At 36.5% G+C, this 18,490-nt stretch overlaps 1 protein-coding gene across 1 annotated transcript in view; it reads right to left on the minus strand.

Moving 5' to 3' along the window:
* Positions 1 to 18,490, minus strand: part of Fryl (FRY like transcription coactivator) — a 165,922-nt gene that overhangs the window by 110,435 nt on the left and 36,997 nt on the right. Inside the window, exons 3-7 of the mRNA XM_042677986.1 lie at positions 12,868 to 12,921; positions 9,401 to 9,540; positions 8,434 to 8,530; positions 3,264 to 3,343; positions 2,334 to 2,414 (exon numbers count right to left, since the gene is read on the minus strand). Of these exons, the coding sequence (XP_042533920.1) occupies positions 2,334 to 2,414; positions 3,264 to 3,343; positions 8,434 to 8,530; positions 9,401 to 9,540; positions 12,868 to 12,921 (452 nt within the window). The remainder of the gene's footprint in view (positions 1 to 2,333; positions 2,415 to 3,263; positions 3,344 to 8,433; positions 8,531 to 9,400; positions 9,541 to 12,867; positions 12,922 to 18,490) is intronic.

Consider the following 18,490-nt stretch of genomic DNA (forward strand, 5'->3'; position numbering starts at 1 on the left):
CCAGATTTGAAGTCTCTTCTCTAAGTTGGTGATGATACAGACACCAGACTGAGGACTATAATTTTTCAAAGAGAGAAATCAGCCAATTATAGAATGCCCATTATTACTTAAATCTAATACCTCATTAACCAAAGAGGAGAAAGTATATTCATCTTTCAGTATGTCAGCTACAGAACCAAAAGGTTTTGAGTATGATCCTAGATTCAAATCACAATTACTAAGACTAGTATTCTTTGTTGTACATATGAAAAAGTATGTAATAGTTGATTAATCAATAATTAACCATCTCTATATGCTACTTAATAGTAACATCTTAATGTTACTATTGATGAAACCAGTTCCTAACAAATAAGGCTTGCTTTCCATTTCCATGCTTTCATTGACTAGTGAAGGGAAAAGAAAACAAACATGAACCAAATCCAGACATATGGTAGGAAGGACAACTTAACTATTTCCATTAGAATATTGGGGAATATAATATCATTTCACATTATCTCTATGAAATCTTTTTAAAGTAAATTAAAATTTTTTGTTGAAATGTTTATTTGAACCCAAGGAATTTTCCAATTTTCCATGAAATTATTAGACAGTACAGGAATAGAAAACTTTTAGACAAAACTCTAAAGTATCCCAACCCTCTCCCAGACTTTGCTCCACCACCAGTCCCTTAGGCACTAGGAGTCTAACCCAGTCTAACCTACTACTTTGGGTACTCAGAGTCTAAACCAGGATGGAATATCCACCCTTAAGTTACTAGGAATCTAACACAAGGTAGACCAACTTTCCCCCTTTAGGTATTAGGAATCTGATTTAGTTTAGACTCACCTACTTTTCCCTTTGTTCACAGTGCACTCTAATGAAAACATCAATTGTGCTACAGCTCTGTTACAGCTGGACTAGCAAGGTTTATGCTACTCCCTCACTTGATTAGCTATTTAGTCTTATATCCTAACCATCTAGAGTTAACTTAACCACCATGTGGTATTCTCCTCAATCTAACTTGTTCATGTATTACTTAGAACTTCTGGGCTATGTCTGAGATCACAATTAATTTTTAATTTAAAAAAATTCCTCAAAAAAAACCCACATTCCTCATGTCTACAATTTTATGTCCACATGCTTAGAGAGTTTGAACTCTACGCTTCTTACACTTAAGACACAATCCCAGTAGTTTTTTTGCTTCTGTCATTTTTATACTGCCTTGCACTTTTTCCTCAAACCAGCCTCTAACCACTGTCTTCCCAATCTCCGACTCCCAAGCAGTTGGGCTTTTAGGCATGTGCCACCATGCCCAACTCATTTGTAAATTAAAGGTTTCACTATCTTTTCCAAAGCTGGCCTCATAACCACACCAGGCTTTGTCTGTGTCTAAATCTTTTTAAATATTCAAACTTTATTTTACGTTCTGTAGCATGGGTTATCCCTTGTATATTAAGGCATTAAAAAAAAGAAGAAAAGAAATAAAAGTCATTACTTGATGTTAAGATTCCAACTACTGGGCTTGAGCTATGGCTCAGTGAGAGATCCTAGTAAGCACAAGGCCCTGAGTTCAAACCCCAATACTGGTGTCCTTTCCCCCACTGCCAGCAGGATACTAATTATTAAACATTCACAATAATTGTGCTTGCCTTCTTAGAATGTATAAAGGTTGTTATAGGGGAGGGGAATGGTTCAGGGCAAAAGTCCCTTTGAAAGGGACCCAAGTAAATATGAACTAATTCTTTTTCTCTTATATATTTCCCAGTAGCAACAAAAGGAAATCCAAAAAATTCCGGAATTTTTAGAGCAACTACAAGCTGCAAACAATAGGATCATGAATCAATACAATTCAATTAGGGCAACTCATAACCAACACTTCAATAAAAAAATCTTGGCTTCATTTATCTTTCCTTGGTATCTCTTCTATCTATATGAAACTGTTCAGTATTTAAGACAAAATAATTAGAAGACACTGTGTTGTAATCTTAGAGATAAAAGAATCCAGCCAAAAAGGAAGGTAGTTAGTTATCAGCTCTTGTAAAGAGCTCTAAATGAGATTTTAAAAAAAATTAACACAGAAGTGTTAAGTTATAAGAAATAAGGAAATTTCTGTGTCCACTATTTGTGAAAATGTCTGACTTGCTTAATTCAGACATTTATGAGAAACATCAAATAATTTAAAGCAAGCTGTGCACAGGAGGAATGGAGAGTAGTTGGAGCACCCTCTAAGGAACAGAACAACAAGTAATAAAAAAGCAGACAACCGCGGTGAACCTAAGACTGGATGTCTACTCCATCAGTTACGAAGTATTCTTAAATGTACAGCAAATAAAAATCGATGAGGTAAGACTTACTTTGATTGGGCAAGAACCCCTATGACCTCTGCATATAAATCTGCAATTATATGCACATTCCCAGTGTTGGTTCCTGAATATCTGAAACAACAAAACAAACATACCTCAATAAATGTTTTATTTAATTTCTTTTGTAAATGAGTTTCAATTTTTTTTTTTTTTGGGGGTGGGGGGGGGTGGGGGTCTTGTCATGGGGCCTGAACTCTGGGCCTGGGCACTGTCCCTCAGCTCTTCAGCTCAAGGCTAGCGCTCTACCACTTGAGCCACAGCGCCACTTCTGGCTTTTTTCTTTTTGCTTATGTGGTGCTGAGGAATCGAACCCAGGGCCTCATGCATGCAAGGCAAGTGCTCTACCACTTAGCCATCTTCCCAGCCCTGAGTTTCAAATTTTTTACTAGAGTTATTATATAAATTTTTTCTGAAAAGACAAGAATTTTTTCAACTGATTAGATTTTAATTTGCCATAAAATTTAATCTTCTGGCTCTTAAAAATCTGATCTACAATGGTAAGAAGTATTTTTCTTTTTTGTCTCTTTTTTTTTTTTGGTCGGTCATGGGGCTTGAACTCTGGGCCTGGGCACTGTCCCTTAGCTCTTCCACTCAAAATGAGTGCTCTACCCCTTGAGCCACAGCACCACTTTCAGTTTTCTGGTGGTTTATTGGAGATAAGAGTCTCATGGACTTTCCTGCCCAGACTGGCTTTGAACTGTGATCCTCACATCTCCGCCTCCTGGGTAGTTAGGATTACAGGCGTGAGCCACAAATGCCTGGTGGTATTTTTATTAAATCTTTCCTATAAGCAGGAAAGATTCTAATGAAATGGGATGATAGTTGCTTCGAACTCTAAGATGAAATCATCAGTAAATTTTATTTAAAATGTCTCAACCTGGACTATGGAGGGAAACAATTCTTAGTTGGCATTTTACTTACCCTTCCTTATGTTTAAAGTGCTTAAAAGCTAAGTTCAGAACTTCGTGAACTAAGGGATCAGGTACAGGATGAACAGGAATCTAGAATGTAAAGAAAAATATATAAAGAAAGCCAACTACATTATTAGGTCATTGTGAATATTTTCGTCATTTTTATTAAATAATCAACTGACTCCTAAGATAATAAATATATGGAGATGCTCCATTTCACTAAAAATAGAAAGAATAAAAATACACAAAATAGCATTTTATAAAATTAAGTCAGCAACAGAGAACAGTAGAGATAAAACAAGAAAGTGAGGTCTACTATGCATTGCTGGTGAAAGTATGGGAACAATCTAAGGAAAGAGACCCAATAATAAGCTATGTAGGACGACATAGGTTGTTTTGAGCCAAAGGCAATTAGAAACAGAAGATGTCTTCATGGTAATGAATTTAAAATTCCTTGTTAGAGTATAATTTTTTTCTACAGCTACATGAATTTTCTACTGATTATTTAAAGTTGCCGTGAAATTTAATCTATGGTTCTTAAAAAAACAATCAACAGTAGTAAGAATATATGAAGCTCTTCTCTGAACCAGGAAGTGGAGACTAACATTATCACTTGAGACAGGAATCCAGCTTAGAGACACATCTATACAAGCAAGTCTTAGTAAATAATCCTTTATCTTCCCTTAGTTTACTCAACATATTTATCTTCCCATAACCCACTGTCCCTAGAAAGTCAAGCTTTTTTTTGTCTTACCATTTCCCTACAATTTTGATAAATGGTATATAATCCCTTAGTCTAACTCTTCTTTTTATCTTTATTTCTTTTCCATGAAAGCCTACCTAGTTACAGCTTTTTAATCTTTTGTAGGTGAACACCTCTCATTATAAAAGTGTAAAGATCAAACTGGGCACGTGTGACTCACACCTGTAATCCTAGCTACTCAGGAGGCTAAGATCTGCATAATAACAGTCAAGGTCAGTTTAGGCAGAAATGTGCTCTAGATCCCCCATCTCCAATATAACTAGCCAGAAGCAAAGTTGGAGGTGTGGCTCAAATAGAGTACTAGCCTCATAAGTGCAAGACCCTGTTTTATAGTACTACCAGTTCCACCAAAAAAAAAAAAAAAAAAAAAAAAAAAAAAAGTGTAACAATTATTTATTTCTATATAAACTTCAGAATACTGGCTAGTCAATGAAGCAAATAGATGACAATCTTTTATTTTTACCCTGTATACTTCTCTTTTGAACTACATCATTCATCTCATATTAAGAAGAAACTAAAAAGGATCTTTCAAGTAATATCTGATAGCTATACCAAAGTGCCTAATTTAAGTAAACTGTAATCAAACCTTTAAAAATAAACTTTTCTTCATTATAATAGCAACTGTTCTTCATTATAATAGCAACAATATAAAGAATAGGGACAGTTAGTTTCTCTTTTGACTTGCTATATAACTTTTGAGTAACTTTCTTCTTGCTTTCAATGAGAAGACATCTGCTATGAGGTGTTAGCAAACTTGAACAAAAAGCAGGATGTGTTTGAATGAGCAGCCTGATGCCCGGAACTTAGTAATCCATGGTGAGATCAAGTGAAGGTATGATGCTTCCATGACCTACTTCAGGATGCCTATCTACATCCAAAATGTGGTGTGAATATGAAAATGCCAAGGACCTACTACTTCACATACATAAGAGATAGTAACGCCTTCTGATTTGTCATACAGGTATTGATGAACTAAACCAAGACCTTAAATGGCACACAAGCTAGGTTTCCAATATGGGTTGTTTTAAAATGCACAACTAAAATTCAGTATCAAAAGAAGATTGGTTCAGACCTTTCCAATGCCATACTGCTGTTGAATACACTCTTATATATGCGCTTTTTTTTTTTTTTTAAGTCATGCCTCCAACCTTTCCCTGTGCATTCTAAGGCTTCTGTACTAACAATAAAATTTAACTTTTCCAAAATTACTCTTCTGACTTTTTGGGGAAAAGCCAGTTATCATCCAGAGTTAATTTTGTTCCAATGGTCAACCACATTATTTACTTTCATTTTTAAATTAAATAAAAATTTTGAGACCTAACTTGTTATGACTAAACTTTAATTCTATTTGAAAAGATACTGGCCATTTCCACTTCATTTCATATCATTGATTTTACTAACAGGAATAAATTTTTGTTTTAAAAGTAAGAATTGGAAAAAATTTGAAAGTTGAACTATATCATAAAATTTTCACCAACTCACTACACCTAATAATTCTATCTATAAAATGAAAATAACAAATAGCATTTGTTGAGTGCTTTCTATAAACTGAGCATTATTGTATTTAATTTCCTTGATTCTACAAAAAAATGATACTATAATCATCCATTTTTGTAAAAAGGGAAAAGTTTGTAGATAATCAAGTTACACAGCAAGCAAGAGAGGGAGCTGAAATATTAATATGTTCCCTGGCCATTTCCCAGGGTTCAGAGTGATCTGTTGGCACAAAAGATAAAATGCTCTTTGTGCACAAAGAGCTCTAAACAGTAGTGCAAACCTGTAATGCCTGCACTCAGGAGGCAGAGTTAGGAGGACTCTGATTCAAGACTAGCCTGGGCAACTCTAGGAAGACTATCTCAAAAGTATAAGGGATGAAGCACTAGTGGGTCATGCCTGTAATCCTAGCTCCCAAGGAGGCTAAGCTCAGAGGCTTGTGTTTCAAAGCCAGCCAAGGTAGAAAGGTTCATGAAACCCTTATCTGCGATTAGTCAGGGAAAAGTCAGAAGGGGAACTGTGGTTCAAGTAGTAGAATGTCAGCCCTGAGCAGAAAAAGATAAAGGACAGAGCACAGATCCTGATTTCAAGCCCTAGTACTGGTACTATTACCGCAAAGCGTGTGTGTGTGTGGGGGGGGGGGGGGGGGGGGGGGGGGGAGGAAATGCATAAGAAGCAAGGAAGGGAAGAAAAAAAGGATGGGTGAGTTCTTAAATATGTGGATATTAGTGGAGACATAAGTTATCCAAGGAATAGTCATTTATTCCGTGAACTCAGCATTAAGCCACAAAGAATAGTTATTCCTGAACCACTGTGTGTCAGTACTTCCATCTTACAAAAATAAAAACTAGAAAACATATTAATGTGGATATATTATGTAGGACCAAAGTAAAAGTCCTAGTAGATGCAAGATATATTACCTTGACTATTCTCAGGATCTATTAAGCTCTATGTCATCTTGACAGAAGAAAATTGGGTTCATTTGTTGTGACTTCAGAAAGCTCTATTGATTTTTTAACTTCGTTTTCTATAGTTTTGGAGAAGCTAAAAAAGACTTGCCTCTTACTCCTGGAAAGGGCTACCAGAATTTTGGAGAACGGATATCTACATTCTTGGTGATCTATTTTTTCCTTGTTGAGTGCATTTGAACTAAGGTATGGACAGAAGTGGTAAATGACAGTAGAAAGGCATGGCTGGTCAGAATAATATGGAAAAATAAACAAAGACAAAGATTCCTACCAACGCCACTATATTTCCGTCTCACATTTGGAGTCCACACAACCCATGAATCAGAAAGGATTATGTGCAGCAAACTTGAAAAACAAGCCAAATGAAAAAAAGTTTATAGATTCTGAAGTTTTCCTTTAGCAAGAATTGTGGAAGAAGGAAAAGGAAAAGTAAAATGGAGAAGGAAGACTATGACTATGAGGAGAATGGGGAGGGGGAAGAACAGAAAGTAGGAGGAAGAGAAGCAAAGCAGTTCCACAGGTTTTCCATGAGTTGAAGCTCTAAAGCCAGTGTGCAGGTTTCCCATTAGTCAAAGCTCTGAAGCCAGCGCAATAAGAGGCAATTGTTTTGATGAGAAAGGACTTAGTGCTAGTAAAGGAGAAAAGGCATTGTGGAGTTGGATCATAGCAGTCAAACGTTTGGGTAGAGAGTGTGCAATTAGTCAGACTGAAAGAAGAATCCCTATGCTATTTAAGCAAAGACATCTATCACACTCCAATAACTCAACAAATACTACAGATCAACCAAAGAGCGATAGACAAGTCCATTCTGATCCCTGGCTCCTCCTACCCTACTTATTCTAGCTTTAGGAGCTTAGCATCCCAACTGAACTTATAGACATGGCTTGTTAACATAAATTTGTTCCTTCTATCTACTGAAAACTCTTAGAAAACGTGTGGATTAAGGTAATTTTACCTTCAATGTTTATTTCTTTTACATATTGTAATTATTTGCAGAGTTCAGAGTACAAAACACCATTATTTCACATATATAAGAACTATAAATTACTATAATTCATAAAACACACAAAAATATGTTTAAAAAAAGACTACCAATTAGTTTTTATGTTTTACATTTGCTATTTATCATCATAAAGGCATTCTATATAACAAAACCAAATTACCTATCTAAATGTCATATATGAAATACAATTTCTTTCTTTAGGCTCCTTTTTCTTCCTAAACCACATAATGTCCATGACTAGAAAGGTAAGAACCTATTTGAATGATATATAACTTTTTAAAGACTGTGAACTTACAGAAAATCTTTCAAAATTAATAAAAGCATTCATAGACTAGTATCAACATTGCATAGTAAAAATTCTAAGATGACACTGACATGATGCATTTTTATTTTCACTATCTATTTCATTCAGATGTAAGTTCCTGAGGTCAGAGCCTGCAACAATGTCAGTGCACAGCAGGCATTCTAATGCTCATGAATGAATGCACATAACACATCATCTGTCTGAAAACTATTTGCACTTGACAATTAAGTCTCACCTTTATTAAATCATCTCATTCCTCAGCTATAACTGCATAATTATTACATGCTGAAATGCAGCCTGCAGGCTTAGGAAGAGAAATGAAGCAGAAGTAACAAGGGATAGAAGCAGCTAAATGACAGGCTGACTATAGTTAAAGCTAAAAACCCATACTTAACCTGATTCCCATTCAGCTGCATCTTGCTAAAAAACTTCATATCTCAGATGGCATATGAAAGGAAAAAAGAATAAGGAAGACTGACAGGTACAGGCAGGAAAGCCCCAGGCAGCTAAAAGAAGTGTAATTAAGTTTGAGGTGTTTAGTTTATGCAAGTCAGAATTGGAGAGGTAAGATCCTAAATGAAGAAACCAAAATATGGAGACAGAGTGAGCAAAGGATTCAGAAATACAGATTGCAGAGACAGTACTTACTTGCTTTAGAACTTCAACTAAAACTAAACAAAAAATGAAATCTACTGCTAAGTCCCGTCTTTCCAGAAGATAATCTCTTTCTCGTTGCTGTTCATCTCTGAAACAAAAATCCCAAATTAGTATTACAACTGAGTTTTAGGCCATGATAGTTAACTGTGTTCCTAGCTTGCTTTCTACAGGATGAGTAGGACTTTTTTTTTTAATAATCGAAGTAATGTACACAACATGTTCTTTCATTTTAGACACTGAGTATTTACAAGTCACGTCTCTATTGTATCTATAAGAAATCAAACCTAATCTAAAAGACTTAGAAAAAAGAAAACTATTTTAAATTGCTTTAGAAAAGATAGCATTGCTCCAGCTTAAAATTAAGAATAGAAACTAGAGTTCTAACTCTTTTGAGGTGAAAATACAGTATGAACTACAAACCTAAGTTGAAAAGTCACAAATGGCATCTATGAAACTCAATGATGCTAAATTATGGCAACTGCCTGAATACTATAGCTGTTATATGCCACCCAAAGTCTTTCTGGTATATCTGAAGATGCAGAAGACAAGTTCTAGGATCTGAGGCCAAAAGAGTATCTAGGTATTTTTTTCTTATTGTATCACGATTGCTTCCTTCATAAACTATGTGAATAGGACCTTCATAAACTATGTGAATATGTCCCTATGACTGTTAAAGCTCCTATGATGGAGCTACTTGGATGGCACTGTGGAGAATAATTTTCACATGGCTACTACTGGGGATAGGCACTGCAGGGGTCCATTTAGTTTAATTGGTACTCCTTGATTTGTAATTTAAGTAGGAATCTTCCTTCCCTATTTACTACCATTTTCACAACAAAAGTAAGCCTTGCTCTTTGCTTACAAACCAAAGAACCACCTTCAACAGATAACATTATTTACTTCCTTCACCAGAGGTGTTCAGATTTGAGGTAAAACAGTGGGAAAAAAATCCACTTACCCCTTAGACTTTGTGCTAGAGCGAGGCCTGTACTCATAAGATTCATCTTCAGTTCCATTTTGTCGTCTGTACCAGTCAAACAAGGTGCGAAGTAAGGAAGGGAGACAGTGCTCTGCTACTGAGCTCATAGAGCTTATCAACTGAAACACAGACACACCAGAAAATAAAATTCAGCATCAAATGTAGTGTAATAACTCTACTGAGCTCATAGAACTCATCAACTGAAACACAAGAAGCACCAGAAAATAAAATACAGCATCAAATGTAGTGTAATAACTCTACTGAGCTCATAGAGCTCATCAACTGAAACACAAGACACACCAGAAAATAAAATACAACATCAAACGTAGTACAATAACTCTACTAGATATCATTTGGAAATGAGTAAGCATAGCAACTCAAATGTAGTAACTGTGCTTAAAAAATAAAACGAGAGCCAGGATAGACACATAATAAATTAAAGAGAAAGGTTCAACCACAAATAACTTTATACAAAACCATTCAGCTGATCTTAGTGGCTTTCAAACTTTTTTCACCTTTATATATGCCACTCACGTGTGTAAAGCTACATCCATTAGCAACAACTCTGACTGTGCACCTAGGTACTTATGACAGAACTCTTAGGAATACAATGTGTAAACAATATCCACTTCTTGTCTCATCCGTTTCTCAGTACTTATGTGAACAAAAGATACCAAACTGTTGTCATTATCTGCCTAAAGTAACTACTATTCAAGGGCTGATGACTGTTCTTTATCTTGAAGATTCCAACTGGAAACTCTCTCTTCATAAGTGTTACTGTACTAATTTAACCCACTGCACATAAAATTAATGTTTTTAAATCATCATGCATTGCTACTGACTTATTTGAAAACTATAATGCAGGTTGTACAAATATTTAAGACTCTGTAAACTCTATGACCTTAGGAAGAATCTTTTAATAAAGATAAGTCATTATCTTTAGAAATCAAACACTTTAATTCCCTAACATTTCATATTCTGAATAACTTCCAAATAACTCAAATAACTTCATCCAAGAATATAGGAAAAGAATGAAGTAATTTATTTGATTATATTGTCTTTGGGTTTTGTTTGGTTACTTCTACCTTCCCTTACTCATTCACTTATTATTTTACCATAATTTATATAGTTTATAATACAAGGAATTAACTCTATTTAACTGTATTTTGAAAATTGTATTTTATTAAAATAAACAGAAATGGGCTGGGAAGGTGGCTCAGTGGTAGAGCGCTTGCCTTGAAAGCATGAGGCCCTGGGTTCGATTCCTCAGCACCACATAAGCAAAAAGAAAAAAAGCCAGAAGTGGCGCTGTTGCTCAAGTGGTAGAGCTCTAGCCTTGAGCTGAAGAGATGAGGGACAGCTCCCAGGCCCAGAGTTCAGGCCCCATGACCGGAACCAAAAAAAAGAAAAAAAAAAAAAAAAGAGATAAAATAAACAGAAATACTCAAAGGAAATCCCCCTTAAAATAAAAGAACAATAAAACATTTGCTACTGAAAATACCAAGACAATTTACCTTAAATGAGAAAAACATCTATAAGACATGATCATTCATAGTTTTTGATAGTTAATATAGGGAGAAAAATAGAAAATTTCCTTTATGTGTCTAATCTGAATCTGAATCATGATTCTTCATTGATTAATGAAGTGTACTCAACATGTGAATAATCTAAGGTTTGAGAAGCATTGCCTAAAGTGATCTGATTATAAAAAAGAACTTGGGACTGGAAATGTGACTTAGTGGTAGTGTGTTTGCCTTTCACGCATAAGGCCCTGGGCTGGATTCCACAGTACCACATACACAGAAAAAGCTAGAAATGGCTCTGTGGCTTAAGTAGTAGAGCGCTATTCTTGAGCAAAGGAACTCAGGGTCAGCGCCTAGGCCCTGAATTAAAAAGAACTTGTCTGCCTGTTTCTAGTTCCTTTGGAGATTGGGGTTGGCTTGCTTAGTGTGTGTCAGCATATCACCTGGAGAGCTGCAGTAAACACAGGAACTATACTGTCATATACCACTTAGTGGTTCTGACATGGTAGAACTTGAGGGTGGGGGCTCCTGGGAAAATGGTATTTAAAGGTACATTCCACTAATTAATCCTAAGTAGTTTTATTAATCCAGAACAAGGACTTCTTTTTTAAGTATATTTATTTTTTGTTTATGTGGTATCAAGGAATCAAACCTAGGGCTGATTCATACATTCTATATCTAAGCCACATTCTCAGGCCCAGACTTCTTTTCCTTAAGATACAGTTTGAGTAATGTGGCCAGGAATACTAGGTGACAACAGAAAGCTAATCTAGGTTTTTGATTATTTCAAATAATCAACATATAATACAATAACTATGATAAAACAGTATTTGAACCAGCATATAATCTCAGCAGGGGAAAAATACTAATATTAGAGGATGTGCCACATGAATTTTTAGATATTTAGAAGCTTTCTGAGAGAAATTTCAAAGGCATATTATTAAAAAGATTAATGATGAGGGGCTGGGAAGGTGGCTCAGTGGTAGAGCGCTTGCCTTGCATGCCTGAGGCCCTGGGTTCAATTCCCCAGCACCACATAAGCAAAAAAGAAAAAAAGCTGGAAGTGGCGCTATGGCTCAAATGGTAGAGCACTAGCCTTGAGCTGAAGAGCTGAGGGACAGCGCCCAGGCCCAGAGTTCAGCCCCACAACTGGACCCAAAAAAAAAAAAAAAAAGATTAATGATGAAAAGTAAAAAGTTCTAAAATGCTAAGTGAATTAAGATCAATAAAGTATATAGCTTATTCTATTACCTGCTTAAAAATAAGCAAATACTAGCTGAGCACAAGTGGCTCATGCCTGTAATCCTAGCTACTCAGGGGACTAAGATTTGAGGATTGTGGTTCGAAACCAACCTGGGCAAGAAAGTCCATGAGACTCTGATCTCCAATTAATCATAGGAAAAAGAATGACGCTCAGCTCAAATAGTAAAGTGCTAGCCTTGAGCAAAAGAAGCTCAGGGACAGTGCCTAGGCCCAGAGTTCAAGCCCTAGAACTGGCAAAAAATAAATAAATAAAAAGAGACTATTAATTCCAAAAGAATCTACTGAATAAGGATACATGGGATCATGAAACAAAAGAATTTTTTTTTTTCCGGTTGTGGGTCTTGAGCTCTGGGCCTGGGCGCTGTCTCTCAGCTCTTCAGCTCAAGGGTGAGCACTCTACCACTTGAGCCACAATGCCACTTCCGGTTTTCTGGTGCTTAATTGGAGATAAGAGTCTCATGGAGGTTCCTGCCCCGACTGTCTCTGAACTACGATCCTCAGATCTCAGCCTTCTGAGTAGCTAGGATTACAGGCATGAGCCACCAGTGCCCAGCAAAAGAAATTTCTTAATGTGAGACCATTGGAACAGACCATTATATTACACAATTTCCTTCCAGGAAAATATCTCCCATCTTCCCTCCAAAACAAAAATTGCTATACCTGGTCAAACTGAAGATCTTCACCCCTCTGAAGAGATCTGGACAATAACTTTTCCTACAATTAAAAAAAAGTGTAAATACGAAATAGTAGAAATCTTCCATATAATAAGCAGTTTAAATGTAAGAATTGATTGTGCCTTTGTTCCATGTGTAATTAGGTTGTTTTAGATACATGAACTTCCACTTTGCTGAATCACAGGACTAGGATTCAAACTTCCCACACAGGCCATACTCTAACAGGAGCGACTGAATCACAAGATCAAGTTCAACAGTTCTTACATTGATTACAAGCTAAAAGCTCAACAAAGGTTTTGTTTAGATTGGAGTTCAAAAGTTGCCAGTATGTTTTATTATTCAGTTCATTCATTCACCTGGTATTTAGAGGACAGCAGCCTCCCACGACAATAGGAGCTAGGCTCACAGCAGCCAGATGACTGACTTGGCAGCTGGCTTTAACACCATCAGGTAAATGGTCATAAGCTAAAATTTGAGCTCTCTGTGTATTCGTTTCCTCATACCAAAAAATAAACTAGCAATATGCTAGCTTTAGGTAAGATGAAAAAAAGAGGATAACACGAAGTAGTCCATTTGTCTCTATGCACTGTAATAATTCGAAAATGCACGCTATCACCTTCTGAAACTTACTAAAAACTAGCTAGACTGCCTGAACTATCACCTTAGAAAAGCAGCTTATTTAATCAAAAATTACTCTCATTATGATATGATTTAGATGTAGGCCTGCTGCCAAGTCGATTCTTCTTATTTTAACATTCCATCAGTAGCACTATAGGCAAAAAAAAAAAAAAATCTATTCATTTTATGCAGGAACTTTCAACTCTCAACAATTTTTTTAAGTCTTGAAAGTAAACTCTGAACTCAGCCTATCATATACCGAGTCTTTACTCTATACTGTAGATAAGCTCTGTACAACTGGTTTTATCTTTTTGTTGTTGTTGTATTAACCCAAAGCTTTGTATGTGCATTAGGCAAGCACTCTACCAGGTCAACCTGAACATAAAGTGAAACCCTACCTTCAAATTGCCTCAAGTGGAAAAGGGCTGGGGGTATGGCTATGATAGAGCACCTACTGCCTTGTAAGCACAAGGCTCTGATAGTTCAATCATCCGTACCATCAGAAAAAAGAAATTTGGCATTCTCAGATTACAATATATATGTTTATCTAGCTGTAACTGGGGGGAGAGAATCTGTCAGTTTCTTATGCCAGTACTGGGGACTGAACTTAGGGCCTCATACTCCTGCTCAGCTTTTTCACTCATGCTTGTCATTCTCTCACTTCAGCCATACCTCCACTTCTGACTTTGTGCTAGCTAACTGGAGATAACAGTCTCCTGGAGTTTTCTTCCGAGGCTGGCTTCAAACCTCATGTGATTATTACATTTTAAGTGTTGAGTTAACTGGATAGTTGAGTTGTCAAAGCTTATAGAATTCACAAACTTTATAGACCATGATAATGACAATTTGCCTTGTGAAGGTTAAAATGTGTTTGTGACTTCAACTAAGTATTACTATCCCACAAAACTGTGAAATTTATGTAATCACTTAATCTCAATTAAAAAAATTATAAAAGTAAAAAAGAGATACCAGAGAATTGGTAAAGTATTATTTCTGGATATAGTGGTACTGGTGTTTCCAAAAGAGATGGACAATTACAATCTGTGCAATGAGGAAGGAACATTCCCTTTTCCAAGTGGAGGGTGTCATCCAGTCAGCTTATGATATCTCCCTATTCAACAGAGTTCAAATTTCCTTCTCTCATTATGACCAAACTTTATTTAAATTTAAAAAATCACAAATGTTATGGAAATATAAACATTTCCCCATCTGTATGAGAATCATGTTTTAACTAACTTAAATGGGGCTAGACAAACTTGGAAACCAAGGCACTTTAATCTGTTAACAAGGAAAGGTTTAGGGCTTGTACCAATCACAGAATCCCTTACAGGCTGAACACACTTCGGTTGTTCTGTCCATATAGCCAAACTGTATACCAGTCACGTGGGACATGATGACTATATAATAATACATGTGTCAAATTAACTAGCTCTAAAATTTAAGTACAACAGTGAGTAATATTCTTAGGAAGTCCAGCAGAACACTGTTCCCAAAAGCATCTGATCCTTAAAAAAATGCTAAGCTTTTCAAGGTACATTAAAGAAAACTTTGTATCTAAACTGGGAGCTAGGGTGTGGCTGACAGTTTTCTCCCAACTTATTTGATCCCCATTTCACTGTAAATATTAAATGTTAAGATCTTTAATAACTAAAGAAAAAAGCAGTAATAAAGAATGATAACCTTTTCAGAAATTCACTGTTGCCTTACATTTATTACTTTTTATTTCTCAATAATACCATGCTTCCTCAAAAATTTCTAAGATTTAATATCTGTATTGAGCTCTTCCTGAAGCAGGAAGAGGAGCTGGTTTTTTCCCCCATGTGAAATGATTGTGCGTGCGTGCGTGCGTGCGTGCGTGCGTGCGTGCGTGTGTGTCTGTGTCTGTGTCTGTGTCTGTGTGTATGCATACCTATCCCAAGACTTGAACTCAGGGCCTAGATACAGTCCCTGAGCAATTTTGCAAAGGCTAGCATGCTACAACTTGAGCCACAGCTCCACTTCCAGTGTTTTGTTACGTCAATTGAAGATATGAACCATGAACTTTCAAGCCTGGGCTGGCTTCAAACTGTGATCCTCAGATCTCAGCCTCCTGAGTAAAGGATTACAGGTACGAGACAACAATGCCAGGCTTTTAATTTGAAAGAATGCCCACACTTACCATCCTTACAAAAGCATGTACTTAAATGTATTGCGTTCAGCATAAATCACTAGTAAGAACTTTGTTAACCTCTCAGCTTCATTACAGTGTGGCTCAGGCTGTCCTAATCAAGGAGATATACAGCACTCTCCATTTATTTATGAGATATGTTCTCAAGACTCCAAGTGGATGCCTAAATCCTCAGAGAGCAACAAACCCTAAAAATACTACTTTCTTTTTCATGTATCAGTTGCAATAATAACAAAATAGAACAATTACCACAACATACTATAAAGAAAGTTACATAATTAGTTTATTTCTGGGACTTTCTATGTTTAATATTTTTGGATCATGGTTACCTACAGTAACTAAGACTCGGGAAAAGAGTCAAAATGGTACTGACTTTTAAGACACAATAATTTTTAAAATGCTGATGGTCTATGTAACTTACCACTAAAAATAAGACATATTTACTACCTACAGTGACACATTTATATTAAGACTTATACTAATGTTATATGTTATGCTAATAACATAGTGGCATTTTTTTCACAGAAAAACCAAAATGGAGTAAGTGCAAAAATACCAATAGGAGCTGGAAAAAAAAAAACCTAAATATATTTTCATTTATTGAAATAATATAAAACTGCTAGAAAGAATAAGACTAGTTTATATAGGATGATTTACATAACCTTTAGTAGAACTATTTCTAATTTTCACATGGTTACTATTTTCATTATAATATAAAAATAAATGATTCTAACGTATACAATCCTTTACATTCTAATTTGTTCTATACTTCTGTATACACAGACTATCAATAACAGCAGATAAAAGCAGGAGAACTTATTGAAAAGATTTTTAACAGTACAAAAACAATGATACTGAAATATGAAGGTAAACTGGAATTAAAGATGGCAGGCTGAACACACATAACCAACATTTTCCCCACTAAGATGATAGTAATATAACTTTTATAATAACAAAATCAAAAGTTCAATGAGAGAGAGAAGGTAAAGTAAGCAAGAACACAATTAACTCACCAGGTGCCAGTGGCTCATGCCTGTAAACCTAGCAACTCAGGAGGCTAACATCTGAGGACTGAGGTTCAAAATCAGCCCAGGCATAAAAATCTCCATGAGACTCTTATCTCCAATTAACCACTCAAAAACCGGAAGTGGTTCTGTGGCTCAAGTGGTAGAGCTCTAGCCTTGAATACAAAAGAAACTCAGGGACAGCACTCAGGCCCTGAGTTCAAGCCCCACAACCAACAACAACCAAAAAAAAAAAAAAAAAATTAACTCATCTCACTAAACAATGATTCCTAAATAGATAAAAGAGAACACAGAAGTCTGTTGATATCCTTGGTAATCACTCATATACAGAGTGCTTATCATGGCTGGCACAGTTTTAGGCTCTCGGGACACAGCCATTAGCAAACTGGACACAACCCCTAGACTCTTGGTCCTGACAGCTTAGTAAGAGAGCAAAGGGACTGTATGTTATGTTAGACAGACAGTAAGACAGGAAGGTGGAATGGGAACTGAGACTTCAGGAAAGGAGAGAAAAATGACAGGAAAAATTCAGGAAAATGACATTTGAGCATAACCACTGAGACATAAGCTTGGCCCACAGAGAGTAAAGATAGCCCAAGTGATATACTGCAAATCCCAGAAGGCTCTCGCATTGGAGAAGTTAGGTCTCTGTAAGGATAGGAATAGTAAGAATAAAAATAATGGTGGTTGAAAGACTGTTACAAAAAAATTGTTTAGGAAAGATTTAGAATCTTTAGAAGATTTAGAATCTTTAGAAGACAATCTCTTCATCTTACAGAGGTATTGCCTTTCTTAAGGCAATAAGTTCCAACTAGGCGATATACCAACTGAAAATGAGGAACAACACTGAAGAAAGTAAGGTTTAAGGCTAGGAAGGTGGCTCAGTGATAGACTGTTTGCCTTGCATGCATGAGGTCCTGGGCTTGATTCCTCAGCACCATATAAGTAGAAAAGACAGGGAGGTGGCGCTGTGGCTCAAAGTGGTGAGCTGAAGAGCTGAGGGACAGCGCCCAGTCCCAGAGTTCAGGTCCTACCACCAACAAAAACAAAAAAAGAGAAAGTAAGGTTAAGAAAAATGTATATACTAAAATCCCTAGTTGTCTTCTGCCTCTAGCCCCTGATGACGCTTGCTAGCAGTCAATGACTAAACTCTCCCACTCTGGGCAGTACAAGAACATCTCAGGGTACTTAGACTAAAAAAAGAGCTGAAATTGCTGGTCCAAATTAGACAATGGAAACCACATCAGAAATCTCTTCCAGCCAAGTGCCAGTGGCTAATGCCTGCAGTCCTAGCTGCTGGGGAAGCTGAGAGCTGGGAATCGTGGTTTGCTATCAGCCTGGACAGCTAAGTCCATGAGACTCTCATCTTCATTAGCACCCCCAAAAGCCAAAAGTGGAGCTGTGTCTCAGGTGAAAGAGGCCCAATCTTTAGCAAACAAACAAACAAAAAAGCTAAGGGAGAGCACTCAAACCCTCAGTTCAAGCCACAGTGCGTGGGCACTCACAGGCAGGCACAAACACACACACACACATACACACACACACACACACAGGCACGCACACACACGCGCACACACACACACACACACACACACACAGCTCACTCTTAAAATATAACATGAAAAAATTGCAAGCAGAAGACAAAACTAGTGAGAAAATTCTGCCAAGCTGGTCACACAGGAAAAAAAATTCTTTAAAAATACATACGTATTTAATACTCTCAAAAAACAAAGTTAATTGTAGAGTTTTTTAAATGCTGGGGCCTACCGGCTACTTAAGGTCTAGATGATCAGGTGATT

This window comes from Dipodomys spectabilis, unplaced genomic scaffold (assembly GCF_019054845.1).
Source record: "Dipodomys spectabilis isolate Male_0828 unplaced genomic scaffold, ASM1905484v1 ptg000043l, whole genome shotgun sequence".
NCBI lineage: Eukaryota > Metazoa > Chordata > Mammalia > Rodentia > Heteromyidae > Dipodomys > Dipodomys spectabilis.